At 40.7% G+C, this 27610-nt stretch overlaps 1 protein-coding gene across 2 annotated transcripts in view; it reads left to right on the top strand.

The window, feature by feature from the left end:
• Window positions 1-1742: 1742 nt before the first annotated feature.
• Window positions 1743-27610, top strand: part of WDR47 (WD repeat domain 47) — a 43126-nt gene continuing 17258 nt past the window's right edge. Inside the window, exons 1-6 of one of the 2 annotated variants that reach the window (XM_037152486.2) lie at window positions 1743-2169; window positions 14034-14200; window positions 16265-16348; window positions 18698-18782; window positions 20163-20965; window positions 23230-23356. In XM_037152486.2, coding sequence (XP_037008381.2) covers window positions 14043-14200; window positions 16265-16348; window positions 18698-18782; window positions 20163-20965; window positions 23230-23356 — 1257 coding nt within the window. In that variant the 5' untranslated portion in view covers window positions 1743-2169; window positions 14034-14042. The remainder of the gene's footprint in view (window positions 2170-14033; window positions 14201-16264; window positions 16349-18697; window positions 18783-20162; window positions 20966-23229; window positions 23357-27610) is intronic. The other variant, XM_037152487.2, reaches the window with a different exon arrangement.

Consider the following 27610-nt stretch of genomic DNA (forward strand, 5'->3'; position numbering starts at 1 on the left):
CTTCTAACAATTCTGATTGGTATTCATTGAAAACTGAGATTCAGATGATACTATGCCATAGAATATAGGGGATACAAACATGAATAAGACCCTTTATCCCCTCTAACTTGTCAGAATAAAGTCCTTTTTCTTGAAGTTGAAACTTGCAGTTACTACAGAGTAGAGTGGGAAAAAAAAAATTAAGAGTCAGAATGGCTAGAATCTTGGCTCTGCTACATACTAACTGACCTTGGGCAAGTTATTTCCCTTAATCTCCAAATGTGAATTAACAAGCATCTTAAAGGAGATTGTGAGGCTTAAATGAGAACATAGGCAAACAACACATTTTGTGCTTAATGAATGCCAAAACCAATGTAATACCATAATTCTGGTTCTTTTTAAAAAAATAACACTCTACCTATAATAGGTAGTCAAATGTTTGTCAGCTTGTTCCTAATTAGTAACTCTAGATCCAGTTAAATATTGAAATATTTAAATGGTTCTGGTTTTTGCAACTACTGTTGTTTGAGAGTCAAGATTGAGAAATGGGTTTTTGAGTGAAATATACCGGCCAAATAACTGACAAACTATTTCCAGGATATATCATATCTGCCCACTTTTTCAATTTAAACATTCTGTAAAGGTTGTTTTTGTTTTTGTTTTAGATATCAACACCTGGGGTAACATTATGTAATGTTTATATTTATCTGTTGGCCATTTATCATTGAGAAAATTCTTGGTGAAGACTTTCTTCCAGGAGTTAACCAGGGCTAGACAACTGACGTTTTGGAACTGGGCTCTTTGTGCTTATCGTTGTTTTCCATGAATTTGTCTCAAAAGGATATTTTTCTTAAAACCTTTTTCTCAAGCTATCACTTCTCTACCTTGAACTGGAGCAAATTCTTCCTTTACAGAAATGTTTTTGTTTATTCTTACCAGTCTGTTTGTAAAACATTTCCCCTACCTTGGGAGCCCCAGCTCACTCTAGGCTTTTTTGCCTTTGTGAGTACCAGGCTATTTTGCAGGCTTGTGTCCCTGTGTTCTTAGTTCTACGTGGTTTTTACCCCCTGAACGCTTTAATTCCGCTCATTTAAGCATCACGTATATTTGTGGAATACGGGTTGTACACTGAGGGGAAGTGGACCTGGATGCTCTGGTTAGAAATAAATGATGAAGACATTCAAGGGCCTTAGGGTGTGCAAGCCAGAAACACAACTAGGCAATACCCAGAGCGTTCTTAAGAACAAAAACTAAGAGTTCTCATAGTGGAAAGTTCATTCTTGAAAAGAATCAGTCTTGACTTCTTAGCTTCTGGATTGGTCCAGACGAGAATCTAACAGATGTGGGGTGGTCTGGATGAAGAATGTCCTCGTACTGCACCGAAGGGGTGGGGAGTATTGAGGTTTTGCTGCCAATGAGCTTACACACAAAGGAGTAATAAAAAACTATGAACACTTGAATATTAAGTAACTGACAAATGCTTCAAGGCAGATCATGAATCAAGAAGGGGCTGGTTATTAAGCTGCTGGAGTTTCAGGCAGGATGAGGCTTGGAAAAATGGGAGGAGACAAGATTAATTTCATTGGCCTTTATTAACACATTATCCAGGACGATTATTAGGAGGCAATTTTAATGCTCGGAGGACTCTAGGTTGGGAGGCGACAATCCCTTACGCTATTTCAGGACACACGGTCAAAGTGGCAAGGGGCGTGCGTCCAGGCTGCAGGTCTCACCCAATCCCTGCGCCCTGCTCTTCCCCGGGGTCTAGCCAGCCCTTGAGGCGTTTGCCTGGATCCTGTCCATCCAGAAGGGTCCTCACCTCGCCGGACTCGGCAGCCCAGCCGATTCTCCTATCCGCGCAGGCACCTGCCTGGCCGCCCCGCTGGCGGGGTCCTGAGGCGCCTCGGGGAAGCACGGTGATTGGCTGGGCTCAGGGCTGGAACCGGGCTCTGCACCGTTTGACAACCGCAGTCTGCCGGAGGCCGGGCTGAGCGGCCGCCGTCCTGGGAGGGGCAGACGGGAGGAAGGGCGGACTGAAGAGCTGATGGACTGACCCGGTGGAGGGAGGACCGACGCCGAATCCAGACCGCAGCCGTTGCGTTCCCGCCCCACCCGGAGCCGGCACTTCGGGCCCCGGCAGCCGGTCTGCCGCCACTTTCTCCTCTGCTGCTTCTCCGGGCTCGCCCGCAGGTGAGTGACTCCCGGAGGCGGGGTCGGGCCACACCGCACACCTTGTGTTGCCATGGTCACCCGTCGCCACCTGTCACCACCTGACCAGACTCTGAGCCAGGCGACCCCCAGGGCGGCGCTCGAGATTGGGGTGCAGGGCCTTGGGTAGGCTTGGGTGCTGACGGGGTGGGACTGGGTTTGCGGGTGAGGGCCCTGGCGCAGCCGAATGAGGACCTGGGAACTGCGGGCCAACGCGAGGCCGCAGCCCCTGGACCACACCTTCCCCTCGCTGCCAGCCGGGCTGGGGGGGGGGGGAGGGGGGCGCAGCAACGCCCCGTGCCCTGGCTTGCACACCCCTGAGCCCTAAGAGGCTGTGGGGTCGTGCTTACCTCGCTGCCACCGAGAGGCGGGAGAGGGACAGGCGGGGCGGATTCTTCCTTCCTCGAGCCTCCGCTGAGCCAGTGCGAGAAGTGGACACGCCTTGGCCAGAGGAGCGGGGAGCTGCGGAGCTGGGAGACAGCGGCAGCCTGGGGCAGCCCCGGGGGCTTCCCCGTTCTTACAGCGGTAGTCTATGGGAGCAGCCTTTGGAGGTCTGGACAGGCGTGGGGGTTGGGGGGAGGGCAGCGACTGAATTTGGAAACAGGGGTTGAGCCCAGGCGGGGCCGTCTGCCTGGGAGATGTAGGAGATCGTAGAGCTCCTGGGGTTAAGCCGGTTCCCTGTAATGGGAGAAAGAGGTTGGGGCTGCAGCTCTGGGGCCAGGCCTTGGCCAAAAGGGCCGGAGGCGGGGGGCAGGCAGCGGCGGCGTTTGACCAGCTTCAGATTTTTGCCTTCTCTGTACCCAGACTCGCAGTCACTAACCACGCATGGTGTCTGAGCCGAGCGTTTTTTGGCAATTTGGTTCTCTGCATAATGAAAGGCGAAGTCTTTGTTCCACCCAGATTCATAGGTGGTGATCCTCACATTTATTTCCCTCCCTTTGTTGTAGACTTCATAGAATACTTCAAGAAGTTCATGGCACAGGAATTAACATGTAGGTTTTAATGTGCTAGAAATCTTTTTTCACAGTAAATCTAAGTAAATTTTTTTTTCATTTTTGATCTCCAGGGTTGGCATGTGTTGTCATTGAAATTTTACTAGACAGGAGAAACGCCTAGGAGCCCGTTTTCCTTTATATGGCATATTCTAGAGGTCTCATTTCAAAGGAAGATACAATGAACAGTTTAACCTTAGGGTTTAGGGGTAGATAGCTTCCACACAGGAAGGAAAAAATTATACAATGTTGGAAAAGACAAGCAGTTAAGCCTAACAGTATGTTGTTAGGTTAAAAAAAACCCCAACAACCTTGAGTTTCGATATCATTAGATATAGCTTAAAATTTTTTCAATTACAATTAACATACGGTATTCTATTAATTTTAGGGATACTAAGTATGTATTTGTGTGTGTGTAAGGGATTTTAACCTGCTTATCTTCCCTCCAACTTCATGGTTTTTTTCCCCCTCTCTGTCTTTTTAAAAGCCAGTACTAGGAATGTATCATAGAAGAACTGGGGTCTTGTCCTATGTCCCTAGTTACATAGCTGTTCAGTCTCTTCCGTGTGTGAAGAGGAGTTCATTAGTTATTTACTGAATGGACAGCATGTGATGGGCTTGATATATGCTGCAGTTTAAGAAACACTCCAAAATAAGCATGAAAAGATGCAGATTTCCTTAGTAGATCAGCAAGCTGGACGCCGGGATTTAAGTTTACCTTTGCTGCTGATTCCAATCTTGGAAGAGCTACTTACCCTTTTGTTGGCTCTGATTTCTAGATCTGTAAAATGGGGATAGACCTGCTCCTGTTTCAGTCTTGGAATGGGCTGTGAAGTTGAACAAAATAATGTATTCGAAAGCACTCTGGAAAAAAATTGATTACCTTTTAATAGAGTGGACCATTGGCCAGGATAATTAAAATGTTCTGCATGTTCTATCTAGCATTTTCAGGTCCAGGACCTTATTTCCTATGACTTTTAAAAGGCTCACAGGAACTATTAAGGTGGATTTTTATTCCTCAACAGAGGTTCTTTATTACTGTGGTTACATGGAGAAGAGGGTGTTTCCGCCCTCTATGTGGGTCAGGGTTGCTTTTCTGCTTTTAGGAGGAGGTTCTCATAATTAGAAAATATGACTATGGCAAATCACTGACTTGCGTTTCATTTGGTATTGAATAATTCTCAGTGTGGATCATTGGTTCTTGATTTACAGAGAAGTAGCTTACTTTGTTCTGTGTGACCAATGCTTTTCAAATAGGAGTAGTCGCAGCATTAGAGAGAAGCTGCCGTGTGGCAAGGGATGAGTTTGTGGTCACATCACATGGCACACACTTGCAGAGTGGCCGTCAATTTTACTTGAAGACTTGGGTAAAAATATATTGTTTTTATATGAACACAAACAGATAATACAGACAATGGAATATTCACACTATTTCTAAGGTAAAATTCAAAGACTTTAGAAAATTTCATGCTGAAGGGCTCTCTGAAAATATGTTCAGTTTCTTGGGCCCTTAAGTAGAGAAGTGTGAGAGCGTTGCCTTGGACTTACCAGCTAAATGAATGATAAATCAACTGCAATGCACAGGAAACAAGTTAAATTCCAGTTTCTAAAACTTTGACTGACATTAGGCTCAAGATAACCTCAGTCCTAATTATCCCCTTTTGTTTTCACCCCTGCAAATGACGCAGTATCGTAATGGGAAGGTTACAGGATTATAGTGAGATAGACTGTCTTGGCCCATTCTTCCGTACCTTTTGCTGTGTGACTGTGGACACGTACCTAATGTCTCTGAGCGTTAGTGTTATCCGTGAAATGAAATTATAGAGCTGTAAGAATTACATAGGTAATATACAGGAGTATTTAACACAAGGCCTGACATAGTAGATGCACAATAAATGTTAGTGCCCTTTCTATCTGTGCATCTTAGGATATCAACAGCCCTTCAAACCCATTCTTAGTTAGGATACCATAGTACCCCTCTGATCTCCCATTGCATTTCATTTGTAATTCTTTTATGGCACTTCTTTTTTAAAGATTTTATTTATTTGTTTTTAGGGAGAGGGAGAGGAACATCAATGTGCAAGAGAAACATAGATTTGTTGTCTCTTGTATGTGCCCTGACCGGGGACTGAACTCACAGCCCAGGCCTGTGCCCTGACCTGGAATTGAACTAGTGGCCTTTTGCTTTGTGGAGTGGCACCAATCAACTGAGCCACGTGGGTCAGGGCTATAGTACTCTTTACTTTCTTTTCTGACTGTTGAGTGTGGCCCTTGTGGAGTGCCTGCATTTTGGGAGCTGTTAGTTACACTGTGTGCAGTTGCTGACCAGATCATACCTGGTGTGTTGTGCTCCATTTGAGGTGTATTAAGAGGGAGATTAACAAAAGTTAAGAGGAGAATGACCAGAATGGTAGGGGGTCTGAAAGCTTTGTGAACAATAATAGAAGGAAATAGGGGGATAAATAGGATCATTGGCAGATTCAAGTGTGTGAAAGTTTTTAACATAACAGATTTGTATTATCTGACCCAGAAGACATAACTAGATGAAAAGTAGATTCAGTAGAATTTCATTTCCATATTAGGAAAAAAAACAACCTTTTTTACTCGTGAAAAAAGTGAAGTTCTGTATTATCTATTGTTGTGTAAAAAATTGCCCCCAAATTAGTGGCTGAAAACAACAAATCTCACTGTTTCTGAGGGTCAGGAATCTGGGCACAGCCCAGCTGCGTGCCTCTGAGTTAAGGCCTCCTGGGGCTGTGGTCTCACCTGAAGACTCCACTTGGGACATCTCCGCCCCAGCTGCCAGGGGGCCTGTCCCTTTCAGGCTCCTGCACTGAGGACTTCCGTTCCTCAGTGGCTGTTGCTCGGAGGCTTCCCTTAGTTCTGTTCCTTGGATCTTGCCACACGGTTGCCTCACGACACGGCAGCTGGCTTCCTTCACTCAAGATGGATACTGCAGTCTCTCTAAATCTTGGACGTGACACCCCAGCATTTCCGTGCTGTTGGGTAGAAGTGAGTCACTAAATCCAGCCTGCACTCAAGGGCCAGGGACTACAAAAGGGTGTCAAGACTGGTCGGCTCATGGATGACCACGTTAGAGACTGCCTTTCACAGGTGCGCTGGGGACATTGATACCTACCTAATACCATGCGGAACTACTACCGTGTCATTGACTCTACTCCCTGTGCTGACGTGACGTCCCCCTGACTATTTTTATAACTGGCGATTTGTACATCTTGGTCCCATTTGCCTTTTTGTTGCTGTGATGATTCAAGAAACAAACTTCAGTTCTTTCTATGATTAATACCTAAGGCTTTTTGGCCAAGAGTCAGGAGACCTTGAGTTCTTAGCTCTGCCTAATGTCTAATAATTGTATAATTAAGTGGCGGCACTATTGCTCACAGGTTAAGTAGGCTTCACACCTGGAATTGTTTTTAGCAATGGACTGCTTTGGTTTGTTCGTACTTACCATTGGGTTTCTCTTGAGGTCACTGGCACAATTTGTGAGCTTTCTGCCTGGAAAAGTGTTCAGTCTAAGACCAGAGATCACAGCAGAGTCTGGTAGGCCTTAGACAGATCCTCTGGACCAGGCTCTAAGCAAGTGAGCTAAGAGAGTGTGTTATTTAAGAATAGAATAAAACTTTCGATACATTTTTGGTTTTAGATGTAAAGTTCTTATGCCTTACACTAACACCCTCATTTTGCTTTTAGTTGTGTTCCAAAAACTAAATTATGTTTAACAAAGCATTGTAGCAACACAGTTAACATTTGTCTAGATTTATCTAGATTTATCCATATTTTGTGTGATATTTTATAGATAATTCAAAAACTGAAGTTTGGCCCTGTCCAGGTGGCTCAGTTCCTTGGAGCATAGTCCCGTGCAGCAGAAGGTTGCGGTTTCAATTCCTGGTCAGGGCACATACCCAGGTTGTGGGTTCGATCTCCAGTCAGGGTGAAGATAGGAGGTGACCGATAGATGTTTCTCTTTCACATTGATGTCTCTCTCTCTCTCCCCCTCCCCTCCTATCTTCCTAAAATTAAAAATATCCTCTGGGAGGATTTTTTTCTCTGTGAAGATTTTTTTTAAACTTTAAAAACTAAAGTTTGTTTTAAACTTGAAAGTTAAACTCTAGAGGTCTTAGATCATTCCTTCCTTCCTTAGTTCCTTCCTTCCTTCCTCTTTCTTTTGAGGCTCCTTCCATCCTCCCAGTTTCTATACTGCTTATTTTTTTTTATATTTTCATGGTTCTATAAATTTAAATAACATAATTTAAAAATTACATGGGGTTTATTAAGTAGGAGTTAGGAAGTGCCGTATTTTGCCATCTATACCATGCCCCCATATTTTTGGCCTAAACTTTCATAAAAAGAAATCTTTTATTTTAGTTTTTAATTCAATTTTTAATTTATTTATATTTAGAGACAAAATCGATGATCATATTCCATGGTATTATTTTGCATACAGATATTGTTATTGCTTTCTAGAGTTATACTTTTAATGCATAAGCATAAATAAAAGAATTAAAAACATTTATGTACTCAGATATGGCACCAGCTTGCTGGCTCTGTAGGTGGAGGGTCTAGAAAAGGGACAGTGCCTGTGCGCACCTCGATGCCAGGGACTTCAGTTCCTCCCTAAGTGCCTCTGGTGCCTTTCAAGCTGCTACCCCAGTGCTGGAGCCGAGAGGGAGTGAGTCTGAGTAGTTGAGCTGCGATAAAGAAATACGGCCCAAATGAAATAACAGATCAAAGCTCCAGAAGAAGAACTAAGTGATGAGAAGATAGCCAACCTATCAGATGTAGAGTTTAAAACACTGGCAATCAGGATGCTCACAGAAATGATTGAGTACAGCTGCAAAAGAAAGGAAGAAGTGAAGGCTATACAAAGTGAAGTAAAGAAAAATATACAGGGAATCAACAGTGAAGGGAAGGAAACCAGGGCTCAAATCAACGATTTGGAACATAAGGAAGAAATAAACATTCAAGTGGAACAGAATGAAGAAACAGGAACTTGAAAAAGTGAGGGGAGGCTTAGGAAGCTCTGGGGCAACTTTAAATGTTCCAACATCTCAATCATAGGGGCGCTAGAAGGAGGAGAGGAAGAACAAGAAGTTGAAAACTTATTTGAAAAAATTATGAAGGAGAACTTCCCCAATCTGGCAAAGGCAGTAGACATACAAGTCCAGGAAGCTCAGAGAATCCCAAAGAAGTTGGACCCAAATAGGAACATACCAAGACACATCATAACGAAATTACCCAAGATGAAAGATAAGGAGAGAATCTTAAAATCAGCAAGAGAAAAGGAGTTACCTACAAAGGAATTCCCATAAGACTGTAAGCCGATTTCTCAAAAGAAACCTTGCAGGCAAGAAGGGGCTGGAAAGAAATATTCCAAGTCATGAAAGGCAAGGACCTACAACCTAGATTACTCTATCCAGCAAAGCTATCATTTAGAATGGAAGGGCAGATAAAGTGCTTCCCAGATAAGGTCAAGTTAAAGGAATTCATTATTGTAATAACCCTTATTATAGGCAATGTTAAAAGGACTTATCTAAGAAAAAGATGATCAAAACTATAAAATGACAAGAAACTCACAACTAGCAACAGCTGAACCTAAAAAAAAAAACAAAAATAAAAACCAAACTAAGCAAACAACCAGAACAGGAACAGAGTCACAGAAATGGAGCTCACATGGAAGGATATCAGTGAAGAGGGGGAAGGGGGAGAGAAGGGAAAAGGTACAGGGAATAAGAAGCATAAATGGTAGGTACACAATAGACAGGGGGATGTTAAGAACAGTATAGGAAATGGAGAAGCTAAAGAACTTGCATGTAGATCCATGGACATGAACTAAGAGGGGAAATGCTGCTGGGAACAGGGGCAGGGGTTCCGGGCAGAGGAGTATAAAGGAGAGACAAAAGAATGGGACAACTGTAATAGCATAATCAATGAAATATACTTAAAAAGCATTTATATAGATACAGAGTTAGCGCTAACCATGTATAATGTGCATCGCTGTTTTTCTCTCAGAAATTTGGGCAAAAAGGTGCACATTATACATGGCAAAATATGATATATTTTATTAGACCTGAAGAGATCTTTTAAAATAAAGAATAATCTTTTTTTTAATGTAGAAATATTTTTTATTTTTTTTTAAATTTTTATTTAGTTATTTTTCAAGTACAGTTTTTTTTGTCTATTTCTCCCATCCCAGCCTCCCCCACCCCTTGCTCCCCACCTCCCTCCCATTTCCAAGAATAATCTTTAATTTTATTTTAATTTCTAACAAAGTGGAGCTAATACCTTTTGTCTCAGTAGCTAAGAGAACATTTAAAAGTCTGGTTAGATTGTTATTAATGCAAACTTCTAGACTATTTACCTACTCTGTTAATATTCTTTAATAGAAGAATAATATGAAAGATCATAGAACGGTGGACTTCTCTTAGAAAATTATTTCAGTACTATGAAGCCTTTTCTTTTTGGCATATTTAAGTGATATGTTGCCATATGTTACCTTGTTTTTGCAAGGTGTCTTTGCTCTTCCCTTTCTGGGGAATCAGTGTGGTAGAAGGAGCTTTAGAATCTGGCACACTTTTGGTTCCAACCTTTACTAGGGTTATAGCCTTCAGCTGCTGCTACTTCCTTCCTTTCTTCTCTCCCTCTTTTTCTTCCTTTTTCTTTCTGTCTCTCGCTCTGTGTCTGCCTTTTTGCCTGTCCTCTTAAGAGCTCTATATTTATGTCTTTTTTTCACAATCAGAAATCCTAATTTTCATTGCTACAAGGCTTAAGTAAGACAGGAATTGGGGAGGAGGAGACAATTTCTTATCCGTGTACCAAGCTTATCCCAGCTGTTTAAAGAACTAATGAATTCAAGAGTTCTACTTGCTCAGATGTTTAAGGAACTAAAGAGAAATTGATCTAAAAATTAATCTAAATATGTGTGTGTCTTTGTCCTTTGTTTGTTTTGCTACCCTCTCAGAGAGCTTCCCTGTGGTACCTTTAAGACATTTCCTGGTTGGTGTTGACATGGATGCCGATATCAGGATTTATGTCTGGGCACACTTCTGAAAGAAGTGTTCAGCTGCTTGTGAGATGCACAGTTGGCCCTAGTGTGGATGTTAGGCTGATTTCCTCACCTTACAGAGCCAAGTGTCCTCATCTGTAAAGTGGGATGCAATCGTCTGTCTCATAGGATGGTTATAGGATCAATCAAACAAAAGGCTATAGAATGGTACCCAGCAGGCTCTGCATTGTAAACGTAGCAGTTAATCCCGTCTTGGCAATTCTACTGTAGTTGGTACCTTGGTAGAGAAGAGAACCTTTGAGATCTAATCTTGTAGTAATTGTTTTCATTCTCATAATTTTTTTCTCTTTGAAGTTAAAAATTGTATTCATACAAGAAATGTATGTATAAACATACAAGTAAATGGTTGTAAACCATTTACATGTTACTGATGGGTAAGAAGAGCAACAAAGTCTCCCCTCAGCCCGTTTCCCCCTAGTTCCCTGTCCTCCCTCCGCTCTCATTCCTTCCTTCAGGGGAACAGTTGGAAATGTATCTCAATAGACCAGTCCTTGTTATATATTTACACTCAGGGGTAGCATGTCTTCCCTTTTTATTAATCCTCACCCGAGGACATTTTTTCATTACAGAGGAAGGCTTTTAGAGAGGAAGGGTGACAGAGAAACATCCATTGGTTGCTTCCCAGGCCTGGACCACGGATGGAGTGCACCAGAGTGGGAATTGAACCTACAACCTTTTCTCTACTGGACAAGGCTCCAGCCAACCCAGCCATCATCTGCCAGGAATCGTGCCTTCCCTTTAAAAAAAAAACAGGATAGGGCAAGAGTAGCAACATCACATTTATAATTCCTGAAGGACCAGGAATGTGTCTTAAATGACCTGGCAGCAACATAAGAGTGCTATTTTGTTAAAAGGAAAGCTAGCAGATGCCTTTTTCTTTTTTTAGAGGAAAATGTGCGGTTTGATATTTTCTTCAACAGCTTTACAGTACTTCATTTCCTTATCTGCATTTTTGCCTGCGAACTGGAACTGCAAAGCACTGCCATTCAGTGTTGGACATTTGGTAATAGTTGGAAAATTAAAGAGAGCGGTTTTCATTGTGCAGGAGGGAGTTGGATGGAGCTGGGGGATTGATGGACTTTCTTAGGCACTGTTTTTTTTACTATAAAATTTATGGCGACTGTACCCCAATTTCCTTAACCTTGTATTATACTTGTGAATGATTCTTTGCTTAGTGTTTTTCTTCCTTCCTAATCTGTATTATAAGTAGAGTAATCCCATTGCAAAGGTCATTTAAATCATATCTATTTATATTTGGTTAGAAAGCTACCACTGATTTTTTTTCATGAAACTTTTTTCATATCTATGTACGGAAATGTACATAGAAGTTGGTATATTTTTTTCATTATTTCATTATTAAAATACCGCTTTCATTATTAAAATACCTCATTATTTCTTTCTTATTGTTAGTAATTTATCTTTAATTAGACTTCTAAAAATAATTTTAGCCCTGACTGGTGTGGCTCAGTAGGTTGGACATTGTCCCGTGAACCAGAAAGTGGCCAGCTCAGTTCCTGGTCAGGGCACATGCCTGGGTTGCGGGGCCAGGTTTCTAGTTGGGGGTGTGTGAGAGGCAACAGATCGGTGTTTCTCTCCCTCTCTTTGCCTCCCTTCCCTCTATCTAAAAGTAAATATTAAAATCTCTTAAAAAATAATAATTGTATTTCTGGCCCCTTAATACATTCTTCTAATCTTGTTACACTCCAATTTGAAATTTAGTTTCTGTGGATATTAATTGTCATCTAAATATTAAATACCACCTTCCAGCTGGCTTCCAGATATACTTATTATTAAAGAAAAGTCTTGTTTCCTTACTTACCTAGTCCAAGAATCAGATGTAAGTAAAAATTTATTTATTTATTTATTTATTTTTAAGATTTAAAAAATTTATTTTTAGACAGAGGGGGAGGGAGAGAGAGGGAGAGAAGCATCAACGCGTGGCTGCCTCTCGCGTGCTCCTACTGGGAACCCGGCCTGCAACCCAGGCATGTGCCCTGACTGGGAATTGAACCAGCAGCCCTTTGGCTCTCAGGCCAGCGCTCAATCTGTTGAGCCACACCAGCCAGGGCTAAAAATTTATTTTTTAAAGGAAGATGGTTTTTGTGATTTTTTTTTTACAGACAAATCATTTAATATGGAAATATCGAAACAATGATTTTTTTCCATTTTATTTTCTGTTTTCAGTGGAATACACTGTTTTCAGTGGAATACATAAATTCCAAATGTGAGGGCACATCTCCTGTGTAGCGCCGGGTGGCAGGTCTGTCCACCTGAGACGCCGTCAGAGTGACTTTGGCTGGACCCCAGTCAGACTGGGGGCCGAGGCTCTGCTTCTTGGGATGGCTTTTAGAGCAGCTGGAAATAAAATCTACTCTGTGCTTTGTTTTTAGAGATACTTCTTTGTTTATTTTTATATTTTAAGTTAATTTAACTAACGTTTCGTACCCTGCTTCTCATTTTAAAAGAGAATTTTTGCTGTTTCTAAGCTAATTAACTCTTACGGATTTATGGCCTTCCTGAGAAGGTGGTACGAAGCATTAATTATTAAATTCTTTTCCTCTGAATCAGGGAAGAATTCTAGCTTCGCGTAATAATTGATAGTTTAAGATTAGAAATGTTTATGAATTAAATGTTATCTTTAAAAGTATGTGCAGTGGTTCCCGTTATCGACCATGTCAGTTACCTGCAGTCAACCACAGTCCGAAAATATTAACTGGAAATTTCCGAAATCAATCGTTCATGTGTTACATCGTGCGCTGTTCTAGTGCCACGGTGAACTCTCGCTCAGCCCTGCTGCAGCCGCCCGGGCACAAGCCGCCGTTCTCCAGGGTGTTCGCCCTGTGCACGCTACTCGCCTGGCACTCCCTTGGTGGCTGTCTTGGTCGTCAGACTGACTGGCAGTGTCTCAGGGCTTGTCTTTGGTAGCCCTTATGTTACTTACTAACGGCCCCAGAGCACGAGAGTGGTGACGCTGACAATTTCGATGTGCCGAAGAGGAGCTGTAGCATGCTTCCTTTAAGTGAAAAGGTCTGTATGTATAGGAAAAGCATAGTGTATATAGGGTTCAGTACTGCTGGGATTTCAGGCATCCCCTGGGCATCTTGGAATAGATCCTCTGCGGATAAGAGGCACTATTGTATATGTGTTTGTGTGTACATTCTTTAAAAAGAGATTTTATTTATTTATTTTTACACAGGAGGGGAGGGAGAAAGGAAGGGGAGAGAAACACTGATGTGTGGGAGATTTACCAGTTGCCACCGGCACACCCCCAACCGGGGACTTGGTCTGCAACCGAGGCACCTGCCCTGACCAGGAGTTGAACTGGCAACCCTTCAGTCCATAGGCTGGCGCTCAATCCACTGAGCCACACCAGCCAGGGCTGAACATATGAATTTTTAAAGACACAAACATGCCACAGCAAATGAACCGCCATTTCCCATTACCCTGCTTCAGTGGTTATGATTATCATTTGATCTTTCTCTCCTCCCACTCCCCTCTTCTTGTATTATTTTGAAACAAATCACAGACTTTATATCAGCCAATCTGTAATTATTCCACGGTGCACCTCTCAAAGATAAGGACTTTAAAAACATCATAGCCATACCTTTATTACACCTTAGAGGATGACTTGGTTTTGGTATTACAGTTACACTGTGCAAAATATCTATGCTAAATATTTCCAAAAAACCAGTTATGTGTCGTTTCCAGTTAATAACACTGAGAAGTAAAACAATAGCACTAATTTTTGTTTTGTTCTGTTTAATATTTAGACTGTCAACATGACGGCTGAAGAAACAGTGAATGTAAAAGAGGTGGAAATCATTAAGCTAATTTTAGACTTCCTGAATTCAAAGAAGCTTCACATCAGTATGTTGGCTCTCGAGAAGGAAAGTGGGGTCATAAACGGCCTATTTTCAGATGATATGCTTTTCCTGAGGTACGAATTCATTAGTACTACGAGGTTTGTAGCTCCTTTAAAGACATGTTAAGTATCAGTAAGGTAATAATGTATAATTCAAGTCGATGCTTATAGTCATGAAAAGGGTACATAAGTATAATGTAAAAAAATTGCCTATATTGGAACATTTACAAAACAATGTTTTCTGTAGAATATTTTCAGTAGTGAGATCTAGAGTTCCATTAAAAAAAAGAGATAAAAGAAAAAAAGAAAACAAGAGGTAGAGTGACCTTGTGGATGTGGCATCGTCGTAAAAAATATTTGGTGAAGGAAGCGGAGACTCCAGAAGGATAATGTATTTCTGAAATCACCCACCGTCCAGACATGCTACTGATGATTTTCTGTGCACATTAAAAGTAACAGCGATTATATTGCATTTATAGTTCAGTGTCCTGCTTTATCTATTAACACCGTAAGGATTCTCTGTGTGATTAACAACTTTATGCTTTAAATTTTTTCAATTTTCCTAATATACTAATGGTTTCTCTGTTTTTAGACAAATCGTTTTCAATTTTTCTTAAATAAATGCTCTACCGAGCATCTTTTTTCTGTACCTTGGATTAGAACAAGATTCTTGGAGGTTGGATTGCAGAGCAAAAGGGAATTAATGTTTGCCAAAGTGGAAAGCTAAATATATCCTAACTTGGACAGAAAAAGAAAAACTCAAATTTCTGGAGAGAACTGTGTTTTATGCTTGTGTGATAAAAATGCCGAGTGTCCCTGACAAAAGGCACAGGATCTTGGACATGTGGCACTGTGACTTGGAAAGCCTTAAGAAATGAAGTGTCCCTAATTCATGAAAAAGGAACTTTAGAAAAAGCTTTGTGATGGTAGGCGAGTTTGTTGGAACTCCGCCCCTGCACGGCCCCTGTATTTGCATAAAGAACGACAGCAGGGAGCTCCTGGGAGCTGAGGCAGCAGGAAGGCCAGGCGCCAGTCCCCAGGCGGTATCACCGTGGCCCTGCCTTCCAAACGCTGCTGCTTCTGAAATTGAGCTGCAACTTTCAAATATCCCCTCCAGGAACCTGTTGGTTTGTGAGGAATTTTTGCTGGTCTGCTGGGAAATGCATGGAATTATAAAATAGTAAGTTTTTCATGTAACTAGAAGTATTCATCTTAAAGGGCTGGCCTTTGAAATTGCCTCCTTCCTACCTTTATAAATATTTAATGTTCCTTTATAAAATGATTATGATACAGTGGTTGCTTTTTATTGGTATTTCTGCTGTACAGAATGAAAAGTCGACAGTCCTGTGTAGATTCCCCTGCTCATCCCTTCCTTTTAAAAATTTACTGTTCTAAAAATCCAAAAGGCGGGAAACTGCTATTATAAAGGAAGAGCTGAAACGGAAATGCCTTCTAACTTGGAAGTTCAAATAGAACCTAGAGTAGGATGGAGCCCAACCGTAATCCTTCCTATGTTTGTTCTCAGAGTGTAAGCTGTGGCACTAAATGCCTCAGAGATCGAGGACTCCCAGTTCAGAGCCGGTTCGTCAGCCTCTGTGCTATTAACATTTCGGGCAAGATAATCCTTCGTGGCGTGTGTGCTTGGGGAGGGGGTGTCCTGTGCGTGTGAGGTGTTCAGCAGCATCTCTGACCTGTGCCCAGCGGGAGTCAGCAGCGCTCCAGCCGTGCCAGCCAAAAATGTCTCCAGACACTGCCAGGTTGCCCCCAGTAGAGAAAACATGGGCAGGAACACACCCACACACTGGCCTCTGAGTGATAGAGAATAGCTTTCAAACTGTAAGATGCATAGGGCAATAAAGGAGTTTTTAGATTTAGTCCCATTTTTTTAACATATGTGTAAAAACACATATATATTAGAATGAAGAGTTTAAAAGATTCATGAATTCTTCTTGTATAGGATATGTTGTTACAAGTAAGTTGTGGAAAAATTATTTTATTGTAGTGGTTGAGGAACCAAGTAAAAAGTCCATCTCGTTACAGACTTCAGGCTGAAGCTTTAATACTATCTTGTCATCTACTCTGCTTTTAATTAGTGTAACCCAAATTTGACAAATAACGTGGATTTTTTTCTTCATATAGGCAGCTAATCCTTGATGGTCAGTGGGATGAAGTTCTTCAGTTCATTCAGCCTCTAGAATGTATGGAAAAATTTGACAAGAAAAGGTAAGATTTCCCCTGAAGTTTTAAATATCTTATCACTGGTAGAAGTTTAGCAAAAGAAAACAATAAACAATAAAAAAAAAAGACTGTTCATTTTTCCATTGGTTGATTTTTCCATTGGTTGAGGGCACTTCCACAGGACACGTTGCATGCTCTTCAATTAGTTGAATCTGATACATAACCTACTTAGTCAACAGCATCTATGTCCAGAAAGTCAAAAGGGCCATGACCGAAGCCGTTGTTTCTTCGTAATAGTGGGAAGATTTTACAACTGTCATTTCGTTGTCTCCTGGCCTCCATTACTTTGGACAGTTAGCTGAGTTTGTATCTTTATTCTTTTGTATGTAATGTTTCTTTTTTTTTCTGCCTGCCTTCAAGATTTATTTTTATTTTTTAAAAGATTTTATTTATTTTTTTTGAGCAAGGGAAGGGAGGGAGAAAGAAAGGGAGAGAAACATCAATGTGTGGTTGCCTCTTGTGTGCTCTCTACTGGGAACCTGGTTTGAAACCCAGGCATGTGCCCCGACTGGGAATCGAACTGGTGACCCTTTGGTGTGCAGGCCAAGCACTCAACCCACTGAGCCACACCAGCCAGGTGTCTTCAAGATTTCTTTAAAAACTGAGATGTAATTGACAGTTTCAGAAGTTCTATGTAATGATTCAATATTTGCAAAATAATCCCCGTAGTTAGTCTAACATCCATCCCCCTACATAGTCACAAATTCTTTTTCTTGTTATGAGGACATTTAAGATTTACTCTTTTAGCAACTTTAAAATACGCAATGCAGTATTAACTATAGTCACCATGCTGTACATTGCACCCCCAGACTGACTTATTTTATAACTGGAAGTGTGTGCCTTTCAGCCCCCTTCCCCCATTTCATCCATTCCCCACCTCTGGCAACAAGAGTTTTTCTTTTTCATTGGTTTTCAGCAGTTTCAGAGACAGCCAAGGATTTGGGCAGATTATACAATAGATTTTGGTGTATCTCTCATGGCGGCTTCCTCCTTTTTTGGATTCCCTCCCCCTCCCTGTTTTCCAGCTGCTCCGGCAGTGCCAGACACTCTGCCGACTTCTCAAGCCGGCAAACTGCAGCTCTGTGCTTGAGTTGGAGCTGACACCCTGTGGACTGTGGGGCGTCCTCAGCTGGAAGGCCTTCTACCCTCGAGTATCAGCCCTGAAAGTTCCCTTGTCCAAGGACTAACATCCCTCCAGTTGTGCCAGCTTTTGCTGTTTCTCAGGGCCTTCTAACAGTTGGGGTTTTTTGTTTTGTCTAGGTTTTGTCATTTACCTGTATAGAAAGGTTAGTCAGGTACAGGTGACTCAGCCATTAGCAGAAGTGGAACCTTTCTTTTTTGGGGCCTGCATTCACACCATGCTGTTGGTACCCATTTGCTTCGGTGCCTTCTTCCTTTATCTGGAGTCCCATTCCTTTCATCACCTCCTGCCTTTACATGGCACACTCCTGGTCGTCTTCCAAGAGTCAGTGTTTTGGAGACTTTCCTTGCTCTTCCCACCCTTTCTAGTCCTATTGGCCTCACGTGTGGCCTCGGTGAACACTGTGCGTATTTCATGTGGTTTATTCGTTGGCCCTCCTTTTGAAAGCATGGATTTGGTGTTTAAAGGACACATAGTTGTGCCACAACAATGGTTGAAAGAATGAAGGTTTGTTATTATTTTCTTTCAGTTCTTGGAAATACTTTTTCATTAGAGCGCTTAAGGCATCCAGCATTTTTGGGTTCTTAGGTCAAAGACTCTTTGCTTTCCCCTTTCCTTCCTGAAAATTTCTGCTAAAAAACGTTAAGTCTTTAGTTATTTTAAGACCTTTTTAGAAATGTTGTTTATTTCTCCTTACTCTTTCAGCTTTTTTGTATTAGACTGTTCTCATGTTTGAAAAGAAAAACAGTCATATTTTGAGAAAACAAAAACATTGTGAGTATAGAGGATTTTGATCTTATATAAGGTTATATTTGACATCTTCCATAAAACCGTGATTTTTGGTTAGAATTAATTTTGGAAGTAGAAATCCTTTCTTTGAGTATTAAATTGTGATTATTTGCTACTGAAATAATTTTTACTATGGTTTCAATGTGATAAGCTTTAGAAACTATTTTTAAGAATTCCTGAAAACAATGGTATTTACAGTAACTTGTAGGTACATTTGATTTCTGAGATATTGGAAAGTTATTTTTAAAACATCCTTTGTTTTTAAAGAAATAACTACTTCTTTCAGACACACTTGGTTTGATTTGCTTCCATTTGAAAATGGAACTTGGGTTTCATTTTCAGTCCTGGACATCGCTATAACTCAGCTTTTTAATCATTTTAATTGCTTTCTTTACTTTTCATAGGTTCCGCTACATTATCCTGAAGCAGAAGTTTTTAGAAGCTTTATGTGTTAACAACGCAATGTCAGCAGAAGAGGAGCCCCAGCATGTAAGGTTTTTATTCCTGAAGGTTTGCGCCCTAGTCTTGTTTCAGCCGTCAGTGTTTCATTCACTCTCACGAAAGATTAGTATCATGAGTGGTCGAAGTTTTGGTGAGCTGGGATGGGGTAAGATCTGCTCTTTTATGGTCGTAGTGCTTTCTGCCTGTCGTACGTCCAAATTCATCCCACGATTGAGGCGGAGGTGATAAATGAATGGCCGGCCAGTTGGAGAGCCATGCTCCCCTGCTGGTTACGGCGGCCTCGGTAGCAGTGGATGTGCGACCCAGTGACTGGAGCGCGTTGCTTATTTTCGTGTCCCTGGAGTAGACTGTGTGCACCTCTTCTTTCTGTCTTTTCGTATTTCCTTTGATCCGGAAGTGGGTTTTTGATCAAATGATTGTCTTTATGACAGTATGAATTCAATGATATTAAGTTCTTTCTGACCAGAGGATTACTTTTCTAGTTTTAAAATATTATTATGGTTACATCTAAAACCAATGAAACTTTTATTAAGTGCCAGTATGTGTCATTGCAATAAACCATAGAGAAATTACAGTGCGGACTTTCATATATAATAGAGAAATGTTTGCCAGATAATGATGTTTAGAAGTGGAAAGAACACTGGACTGTAAGTCAAAAGGCCTAATTTTTATTCTCTCTTTGTCACTAACAAACTGAATTTCTTTGGTTAAATCTGCATCCTAACTTTTCCCATATGTAAGCTGTAGAAGCTGGAATATGTTAGCTGTAAGTTTCCTTACATCATTAAAAGTGTCTGGGAAAAAATTAAAAGATAAAAGCTTATTAGACATTATGATAATATTTACTATACAAATTATTGTAATTTGTCTCTCAGCTAAGCCTCCTCTTGTTCTCTATACTGTTCTTGTAGCACATGGACTGTAAGATGGTCCTTCTCTTGATTTGCTTTCTTTTCCCGTACAAACATTCTTACCACAGGTTTTGAGAATGGCCCTTTTGCCTTTTGGATGAAACTGGTGTGATAGCCACAGAGACAATTGAATGTTGGCAGGCTGCAGTTCTCGTTTTTAGAAAACTCAGTTGTTACCCTTAAAGATTGCATGTTTTAAAAAATAATAGTCAAGTCTGAATTATAATACCATTTGTATAGATGAAAGCTTCATGTGCTAACTGACAAAATTATTTAATCTTTTCATTTTAGTAGTGAAAACATTTTGGTTTCTGACTTGAAAGTTGTTAAATATTCTAAAAATTCTATGAGGATTCTGTGACACCGGAGGTTATCCTTTTGCAGTTCAATCGTTGATGGAAGTAGGCAAAGTATCTCTGTGTTTGAATGAAACACTTTCATTGTTCCTGTCTCTCAGTGTCTTTCTTTGTAGTGATAACTTACGTTTTCCTTGCAGCTGGAGTTCACCATGCAAGAGGCTGTGCAGTGCTTGCACGCCCTGGAAGAGTACTGTCCTTCTAAAGACGACTACAGCAAGCTCTGTTTGCTTCTGACTCTGCCTCGTCTGACCAACCACGCCGAGTTTAAGGACTGGAACCCCAGCACCGCACGGGTGCACTGTTTTGAAGAGGCGTGTGTCATGGTTGCAGAATTCATCCCTGCCGACAGGAAGCTGAGTGAGGCTGGTTTTAAAGCCAGCAACAATCGTTTATTTCAGCTTGTAATGAAGGGCCTCCTTTATGAATGCTGCGTAGAGTTTTGTCAAAGTAAAGCCACCGGAGAAGAAATTACGGAAAGCGAAGTACTCCTTGGCATCGACCTCTTGTGTGGTAATGGTTGTGACGATTTGGATCTGAGTTTATTGTCATGGCTTCAGAATCTCCCATCTTCGGTCTTCTCTTGTGCTTTTGAACAGAAAATGCTGAATATTCATGTCGACAAACTGCTGAAACCCACAAAAGCTGCATACGCCGATCTTTTGACTCCTCTTATCAGCAAACTCTCTCCCTATCCGTCATCTCCAATGAGAAGGCCGCAGTCAGCTGATGCCTACATGACCCGCTCGCTGAACCCTGCGTTAGACGGCCTCACCTGCGGGCTGACCAGTCACGACAAGAGAATCTCAGACCTTGGGAACAAAACTTCCCCAATGTCACACTCCTTTGCTAACTTCCATTATCCGGGGGCACAGAACCTCAGTAGAAGTCTCATGCTTGAGAATACAGAATGTCACAGTATTTATGAAGAATCCCCTGAACGGTAAGCTTTTGCTCATAAAAGAGTTAAGAAGTCTCCGTGAGTGTGAGGTAATCTAATTGTTGTGTGTGTGTGTATATGTGGGGGGGGGGGCAGTGTGTTTTCTTAGTGTTCACGTTCCTTTAGTTGAAAGCTCTTCCTTAAAACTTTACAAAGGGTGTTTCAATTTTGATAATTAAAATTATCAGGGAAAATCTTTCTATTTTTGTCCTGTGTTATTCTTTCTTTTGCTGGTTATAAAAACAATATGTGTGCCCTGAGGAAATTCTGGAACCTATAGAGGAGTATAAATTTGAGAATAAAAATTCTACACAGTCTCTCCCTGGCTGGTGTAGCTCAGTGAGCAGAACAAAAGGAGGGCACCTATCCATTTTTTTCTCTCCCCCTCCTACCCTCATACAATAAAAAAAAAAAAAAAAATACACCAAAAATAAAAAACTAGATTTTTTTAGAAGGAGGGGAAAGGAGAAAGAAATATTGATTTGTTGTTCCATTTATTTATGTGTTTATTCATTACTTTTTAGAATTGAGTTTACTTATTTATTTTTAAAGATTTTATTTACTTATTTTCAGAGAAAGAAGGGAGGGAGAAAGAGAGGGAGAGAAACATCGGTGTGTGAGAGATACATCAGTTGGTTGCCTCTTGCATTCCCCCAACTGGGGACCTGGCCTGCAGCCCAGGCATGTGCCCTGACTGGGAATCAAACCAGCAACCTTTTGGTTCACATGCCAGCACCCAGTCCATTGAGCCACACCAGGCAGGCCTTTTCGTTAACTTCTTATATGTGCCTTGACCTGGGGTTGAACCTCAGCATTGGAGTATCCAGATGATGCTCTAACCAACTGAGCTACCTGACCAGGGCCAGACCTATATTTTGGTATGTTTTACATACTTCTGTCCAGAGAGTCCATTATGGGGCCACATCATAATCAAAGTTCATAAAGGCAAAGATCATTTTACTTTTATACTTTTTTCCATGATGCCTTGTACCATTAGGTAATTTGTATAAATGACTGCGATATTCATCATCTTTGGATGATAGTAATTATTATAAATTTTGAACAGAGCGTAACTATGAAAAATAGAAATTGCTAGTATTTTAAAAGAATATTAAGAACACCCTGACATAAGGTATCAAGCTTACTAATTAGTATACATTAAAAATATTGGAAAGATACATGTTTAGCTTTTCTTTTTTTTAAGATTTTATTTATTTATCTTTAGAGGGGAAGAAGGGAAGGAGAGAGGGAGAGAAATATCAATGTATGGTTGCCTCTTGTGTGTCCCCTGCTGGGAACTGGCCTGCACCCAGCCATGTGCCCTGACTGGGAATGGAACCTGGATCCTTTGGTTTGCAGGCCCACACTCAATCCACTGAGCTACACCAGCCAGGCGCATGTTTAGCTTTTATGCTAACTGCAGATAAACCAGAGAAAGCCTTTTAGTAAAAACTCAACAGTTGCCCTGGCTGATGTGGCTCAGTGAATCGAGTGTCCACATATGAACCAGAGTTGCCAGTTCAGTTCCCAGTCAGGACACATGCCTGGGTTCGGGCCAGGTAGGTAGCGTGCGAGAGGCAACCACACGCTGATGTTTCTTTCCCTCTCTATCGCTCTCCCTCCCTCCCCCATCTCTAAAAATAAATAAATAAAAATTTTAGTAGAAAAGTCTCAACAGTTTTTTAAATTTTGTTGGAACATATTGGAGGAAAAAATTAATGTTTGGATAAAAAAAATCACAGCTTGAGAGTTCATAAAGAGAATTTAGGCATTAGGTTATCCAGCCTATTATCCAGTTTATAGCTGTAGCTAAGGCACAGAGAATGTAGGTGATTTGCCCAAGGCCACACACCTTATTTCAGATGGGAGGCCTCCTTGCTGAATAATCCAGTGCTCATTTATTATAAGCACATCCTATTTTAAAAGCCTTTTAAGTAGAGTGCTTAAGAAAAGAAAGGTAAATTAAAAAATACATTTGTGTGCATTTTGATAAACACTTAGCCAGTGGCTGGAGACTCCTCCCCGACCTTTCTACCTCATCCTCTGGGTGTGAGTGTGTGTGCATGTTTAGGTCCTTGCGAGTGCAAGACTCCCAGCTGATGGTGTCCTTGTGAAAATGACTAGCTCCGCTTTCCTGAACCCTAAATCTGTATTTTTGGTATTGTCTGACATATCAAATGTTAAATGTTATTTTAAATAAAAAATTCTCTAACTGAAATATATTTTCCTTCACCCTACCTTTTTGTTCTCTTGCACCTTTCTGGAAGAAGCGATACACCTGTTGAGGCACAGCGGCCTATCAGCAGTGAGATCCTGGGCCCGAGTTCAGTGTCCGAAAAAGAGCCTGCAAATGGAACGCAGAATCCAGGGCCAGTTAAGCAAGAAAAGAATGAGGTGATATTTACTACGCCATGTCTTTTAGAGTTAGTCCCTTTGTAAGAAGTAATGGTATTTGCTTGGACAGAATTTACAAGAACGTTTTCTGATATTTGGGAGTAGGAGACAGAAGATCTAGATTTTCTTACTAATTAGCTTATTCTTTTCTCCCCTCTCTCTTAAGAAAATATATTATTTCTAGTCATTTTGGATGATTACAACAGGTGAATTTATTAATAGTCTAAAATATCACAGTTGGCACTAATGTTACATATTTTAGGACTCAAGTGATTGAACTCACTAAACATAGATAGCTTGTTTTTTTAAGATATATGTTTTATATTTTACTACTTAGATTTAATGAACAAAAATTGTAACATCTATAATATGGAGTAATACTTAAATGAATTAAACAAAAAGAATAATACTTTTATTTAAGCTTTTAGAGTTCCAAACTACTTTTCTGTGGTGTTTTGGAAAGGAAATTATAAAACAGGATATAAATTTTATCTTTTATGCCACTTAGAATGGGTGAATAGCAGGTAGTTCTAATAAATTGAATAAAATTTTTGTTTTCAACTAAATATTAAGAGTGAAGTAGAAAAAGTGCTATTAAAAATACAAATGCATATTTGTACCAAACAAAAGAACCCCAAAATAAATGAATCAAACACTGACAGAGTTGAAGGGAGAAATGGACAGTTATGAGGTATAAGTGGGAGACCTCAACACCCCACTTGCAGTAATGGGTGGGACACCTAAACCAAAGGTCAGGAAGACCACAGAGGACTTGAACCACAGTACCTAACCATCACAGTACCTGAACCATCCAGACGTAACAGACATCTGCAGAGCACGCCAGCAGCAGCAGAACACGAAGTGCACGTGCAGTGTTCTTCAGGATGAACCGTGTATTAGGACACAAAACAAAGCTCAATAAATCAAAAAAAATTTTAAAGACCTTAATTACACAGTGTATCTCCTCTGACCAAAGTAGAATGAAACTAGAAAGGCTAAATGGTAATGGTAAAAAAAAAACCGCAATAAAGATTAAATTTTTGAAAAGTAAAGAAAACGAAAAGGACGTACCAAAACATACATTTCAAACTTTAAGGATGCAGCCAAAAGCAGTGTTCAGGGGAGAAAAATATAGCTGTAAATGCCTGCATTAAAAAAGAAGAATGATCCCTGACTGGTGTGGCTCAGTGGATTGAATGCAGGCCTGCGAACTGAGAGGTGGCAGGTTTGATTCCCAGTCAGGGCACGTGCCTGGGTTGTGGGCCTGGTCTCCAGTTGGTGGGGTGCAACAGGCAACCGGTTGATGTAGCTCTCGCACTTTGATGTATCTTTCTTTCCTACTCCCTCCCTTCCCCTCTCTCTAAAAAAATAAATAAATAAAATTATTAGGAAAAAAGAAAAAGAAGAACAATCTGAAATCAGTAATCTAACTTTATGCCTTGCAGAAGTATAAAAAGAAGAGCAAACCAAGCTGAAAACTAGCAGAAGGGAGGAAGTAATAAAAATTAGAAGAGTAGTCCTGGCTCATGTGGCTCAGTGGATTGAGTGCAGGCCTGTAAACCAAAGGGCTGCTGGTTCTATGCTCAGTCAGGGCACATGCCTGAGTTGAAGGCCAGGTCCCCAGTAGGGGGCACGCCAGAGGCAACCACACATTGATGTTTCTCTCCCTCTCTTTCTCCTTCCCTCCCGTCTTTCTAAAAATAAGTAAATAAAATCTTAAAGAAAATAAAATGAACACTAAAAGAGTAATAAATAAAATAGAGACCAGGAAAACAATGGAGAGAATCAATAAAACCAAAAGTTAATTCTTGGAAAAGATTAACAAAATTGACAAGCCTTTAACTAGACTTACAAAGAAAAAAAGAGAAAAGTCACAAATATGTAAAGTCAGAAATGAAACCAGGACATTGCTATCAACCTTAAAATGATGAAAAGAATTATAAGAGGACTACTACGACCAATTATAAGCCAAAAAATTAAATAGTATAGATGAAATGGAAAAATTTCTAGAAACACATAAATTACCTAAACTGATTCAAGAAGTAGAAAATCTCAACAGATTTATATCAAGTAAAGAGATTGAATCAATAATCATTATCTCCCAATAAAGAAAAGTCCAATCAGATGGTTTTACTGGTGAATTCTACCAAATCCTTAAAGCAGAGTCAACACTAATCTTTCTAAAAAAATCCTTCTAAAAAATTTTGCAGTGTGTTCTTAGATATACCAGAAGCATGAGCAACAAACATAAAAATTGGTAAATTGTTCTTTATCAAAATTTAAAACTTTTGTACATCAAAGGACATTTTCAAGAAAATGAAAAGATAGCCTACAAGATGAGAAAAATATTTGCAAATTACATATCCGGTAAGGGCTTAATATCCAGAATATGCAGGAACTACAGGCAGACACCGTTTTATTATGCTTCGCAGGTACTGCATTTTTTTACAAATGGAAAGTCTGTGGCAATTCTGCATCAATAAACTATTGGCACCAAAAGGATTATGGCTTGCTGAAGGGCCCAGATGACAGCATTTTTTAGCAATAAAATATTTTGAATTAAGGCGTGTACCTTGTTTTTTTAGACATGTTATTATGTATTTAATAACTGTAGTACAGTGTACACATGACTCGTGTGTGCACTGGGAGAGCAGAATTGTGCCTGCCTTGTTGCGACTTCTGCTTTGTTGGAGTGGTCTGGAACGAACCTGTGATATCTCTGAGGTGCGCCTGTCCTACAACCCAACAACAAAAAGGCAATCTAACTTTAAGAATGGACTTGAATAGACATTTATTTCTCCAAAGAATAGTTACAGATGGCCAATAATCACATGAAAAAATGCCAGATATCACTAGTCATTAGAAAGATGCGAATCAGAACCACAGTGAATGCAAGTTCCCAACTACTCGGGTGGTTTCAGTCAAAGCAGCGGAAAATAACAAGCGCTGGTGAGGAGGTGGAGAAATTTGCAGTCTCATACACTGCAGGCTGGAATCTGGTGGTTCTGCACACAGAGTTACCATGTGGGCCAGTAATTCCACTCCTCGTGCCCCCAACCTCAGTGAAGGCTAGGACTCAACAGATACCTGTCCATCCAGGCTCATAACGGCACTATTCACAGCTGCTGAAAGGTAGAATTCACAGATACCGACCTGCAGGTGAATGGATAAACAAAAGTGCTGTATCATATGATGAAATACTGTTCAGCCGTAAGAAGGAATGAGGTTCTGACATGCACAACATGGACGACCCTTGAAAACGTCATGCTGAGTGAAATAAGCCCACCACAAAAGGACAAGTATTGTTCGATTCCAGTCATATGAAATATCTAGACGGGGCAGATTTATGGAGACAGAAAGTGGGGTGGCGATGACCAGGGACTTGGAGGAAGGGAAGTGGGGACTTCTACTTCACGGGCAGCGCTTCTGTCTGGGGCGGTGGAAATGTTGTAAATAGTGGTGTGGACTGCACATCATGGTGAGTACAGTGAATGCCACGGACACTTCGCCATGGTTAAAATGACAGTTTTACATTTATGTCACCACAAGAAAATTTTTTAAAGGGCATATCATTTTGTCTCAGAGTTATTGCTATAAAGTATGAAATAGAGGGGGATGGTTACTATTTCCTGGAAAAGGGAGAGTTTTAGCTTTAGTTAGCTGGACAAGGCTCCTGGTTAAGTGAGTTGTCTGTCATCGTTGGCCAGTGTTGGAGATGATCGTTTGGTCGCATGACCCACGTAATGTGGCCAGACTGCAGTCTGGCGGAGGGCTCTTTCTTTGCCAGTGTTAGCATTCACTGTTTAATATTCAAGTCCTGTGAGTGGAGTGCTATCCAGCTCTTCTAGAGGAGTGAAGTACGAATGTTGGGACTGCCAAGTTTAACACACATTTATTTCATTAGAAACCTGAGTTAAAATACTGTTTTTGAGGGAAATTTTTATAAGTTGCTCTCTAGAGTAATGTATTAAACCATTTACATGGTTAAATTAAGTGTGTTGGGCAAGGCTAATAGTGTGTTTATTAAATATTAATTAATGCAGCTTGTCAGTATTTTCTCAAGTAATGTAGATGGATTCTTATTAGTATTTATCTACATTCATATTCTCTAACCATGTCCCCCTTGTGACCACTGTAATTTGTATTTTTATTTTGGGTTAGTCCAGGATCCGAGACGGCCGTTCATTTTGGTCAGCCTCTTGCTGTGGTATAAAGGAAATGAACTGGTCTGCTTGACCACTGAGATGCAATGAT

The sequence above is a fragment of the Artibeus jamaicensis genome, unplaced genomic scaffold (assembly GCF_021234435.1).
Source record: "Artibeus jamaicensis isolate MK-2021 breed Jamaican fruit bat unplaced genomic scaffold, CSHL_Jam_final scaffold_1689, whole genome shotgun sequence".
Taxonomy (NCBI): Eukaryota; Metazoa; Chordata; class Mammalia; order Chiroptera; family Phyllostomidae; genus Artibeus; species Artibeus jamaicensis.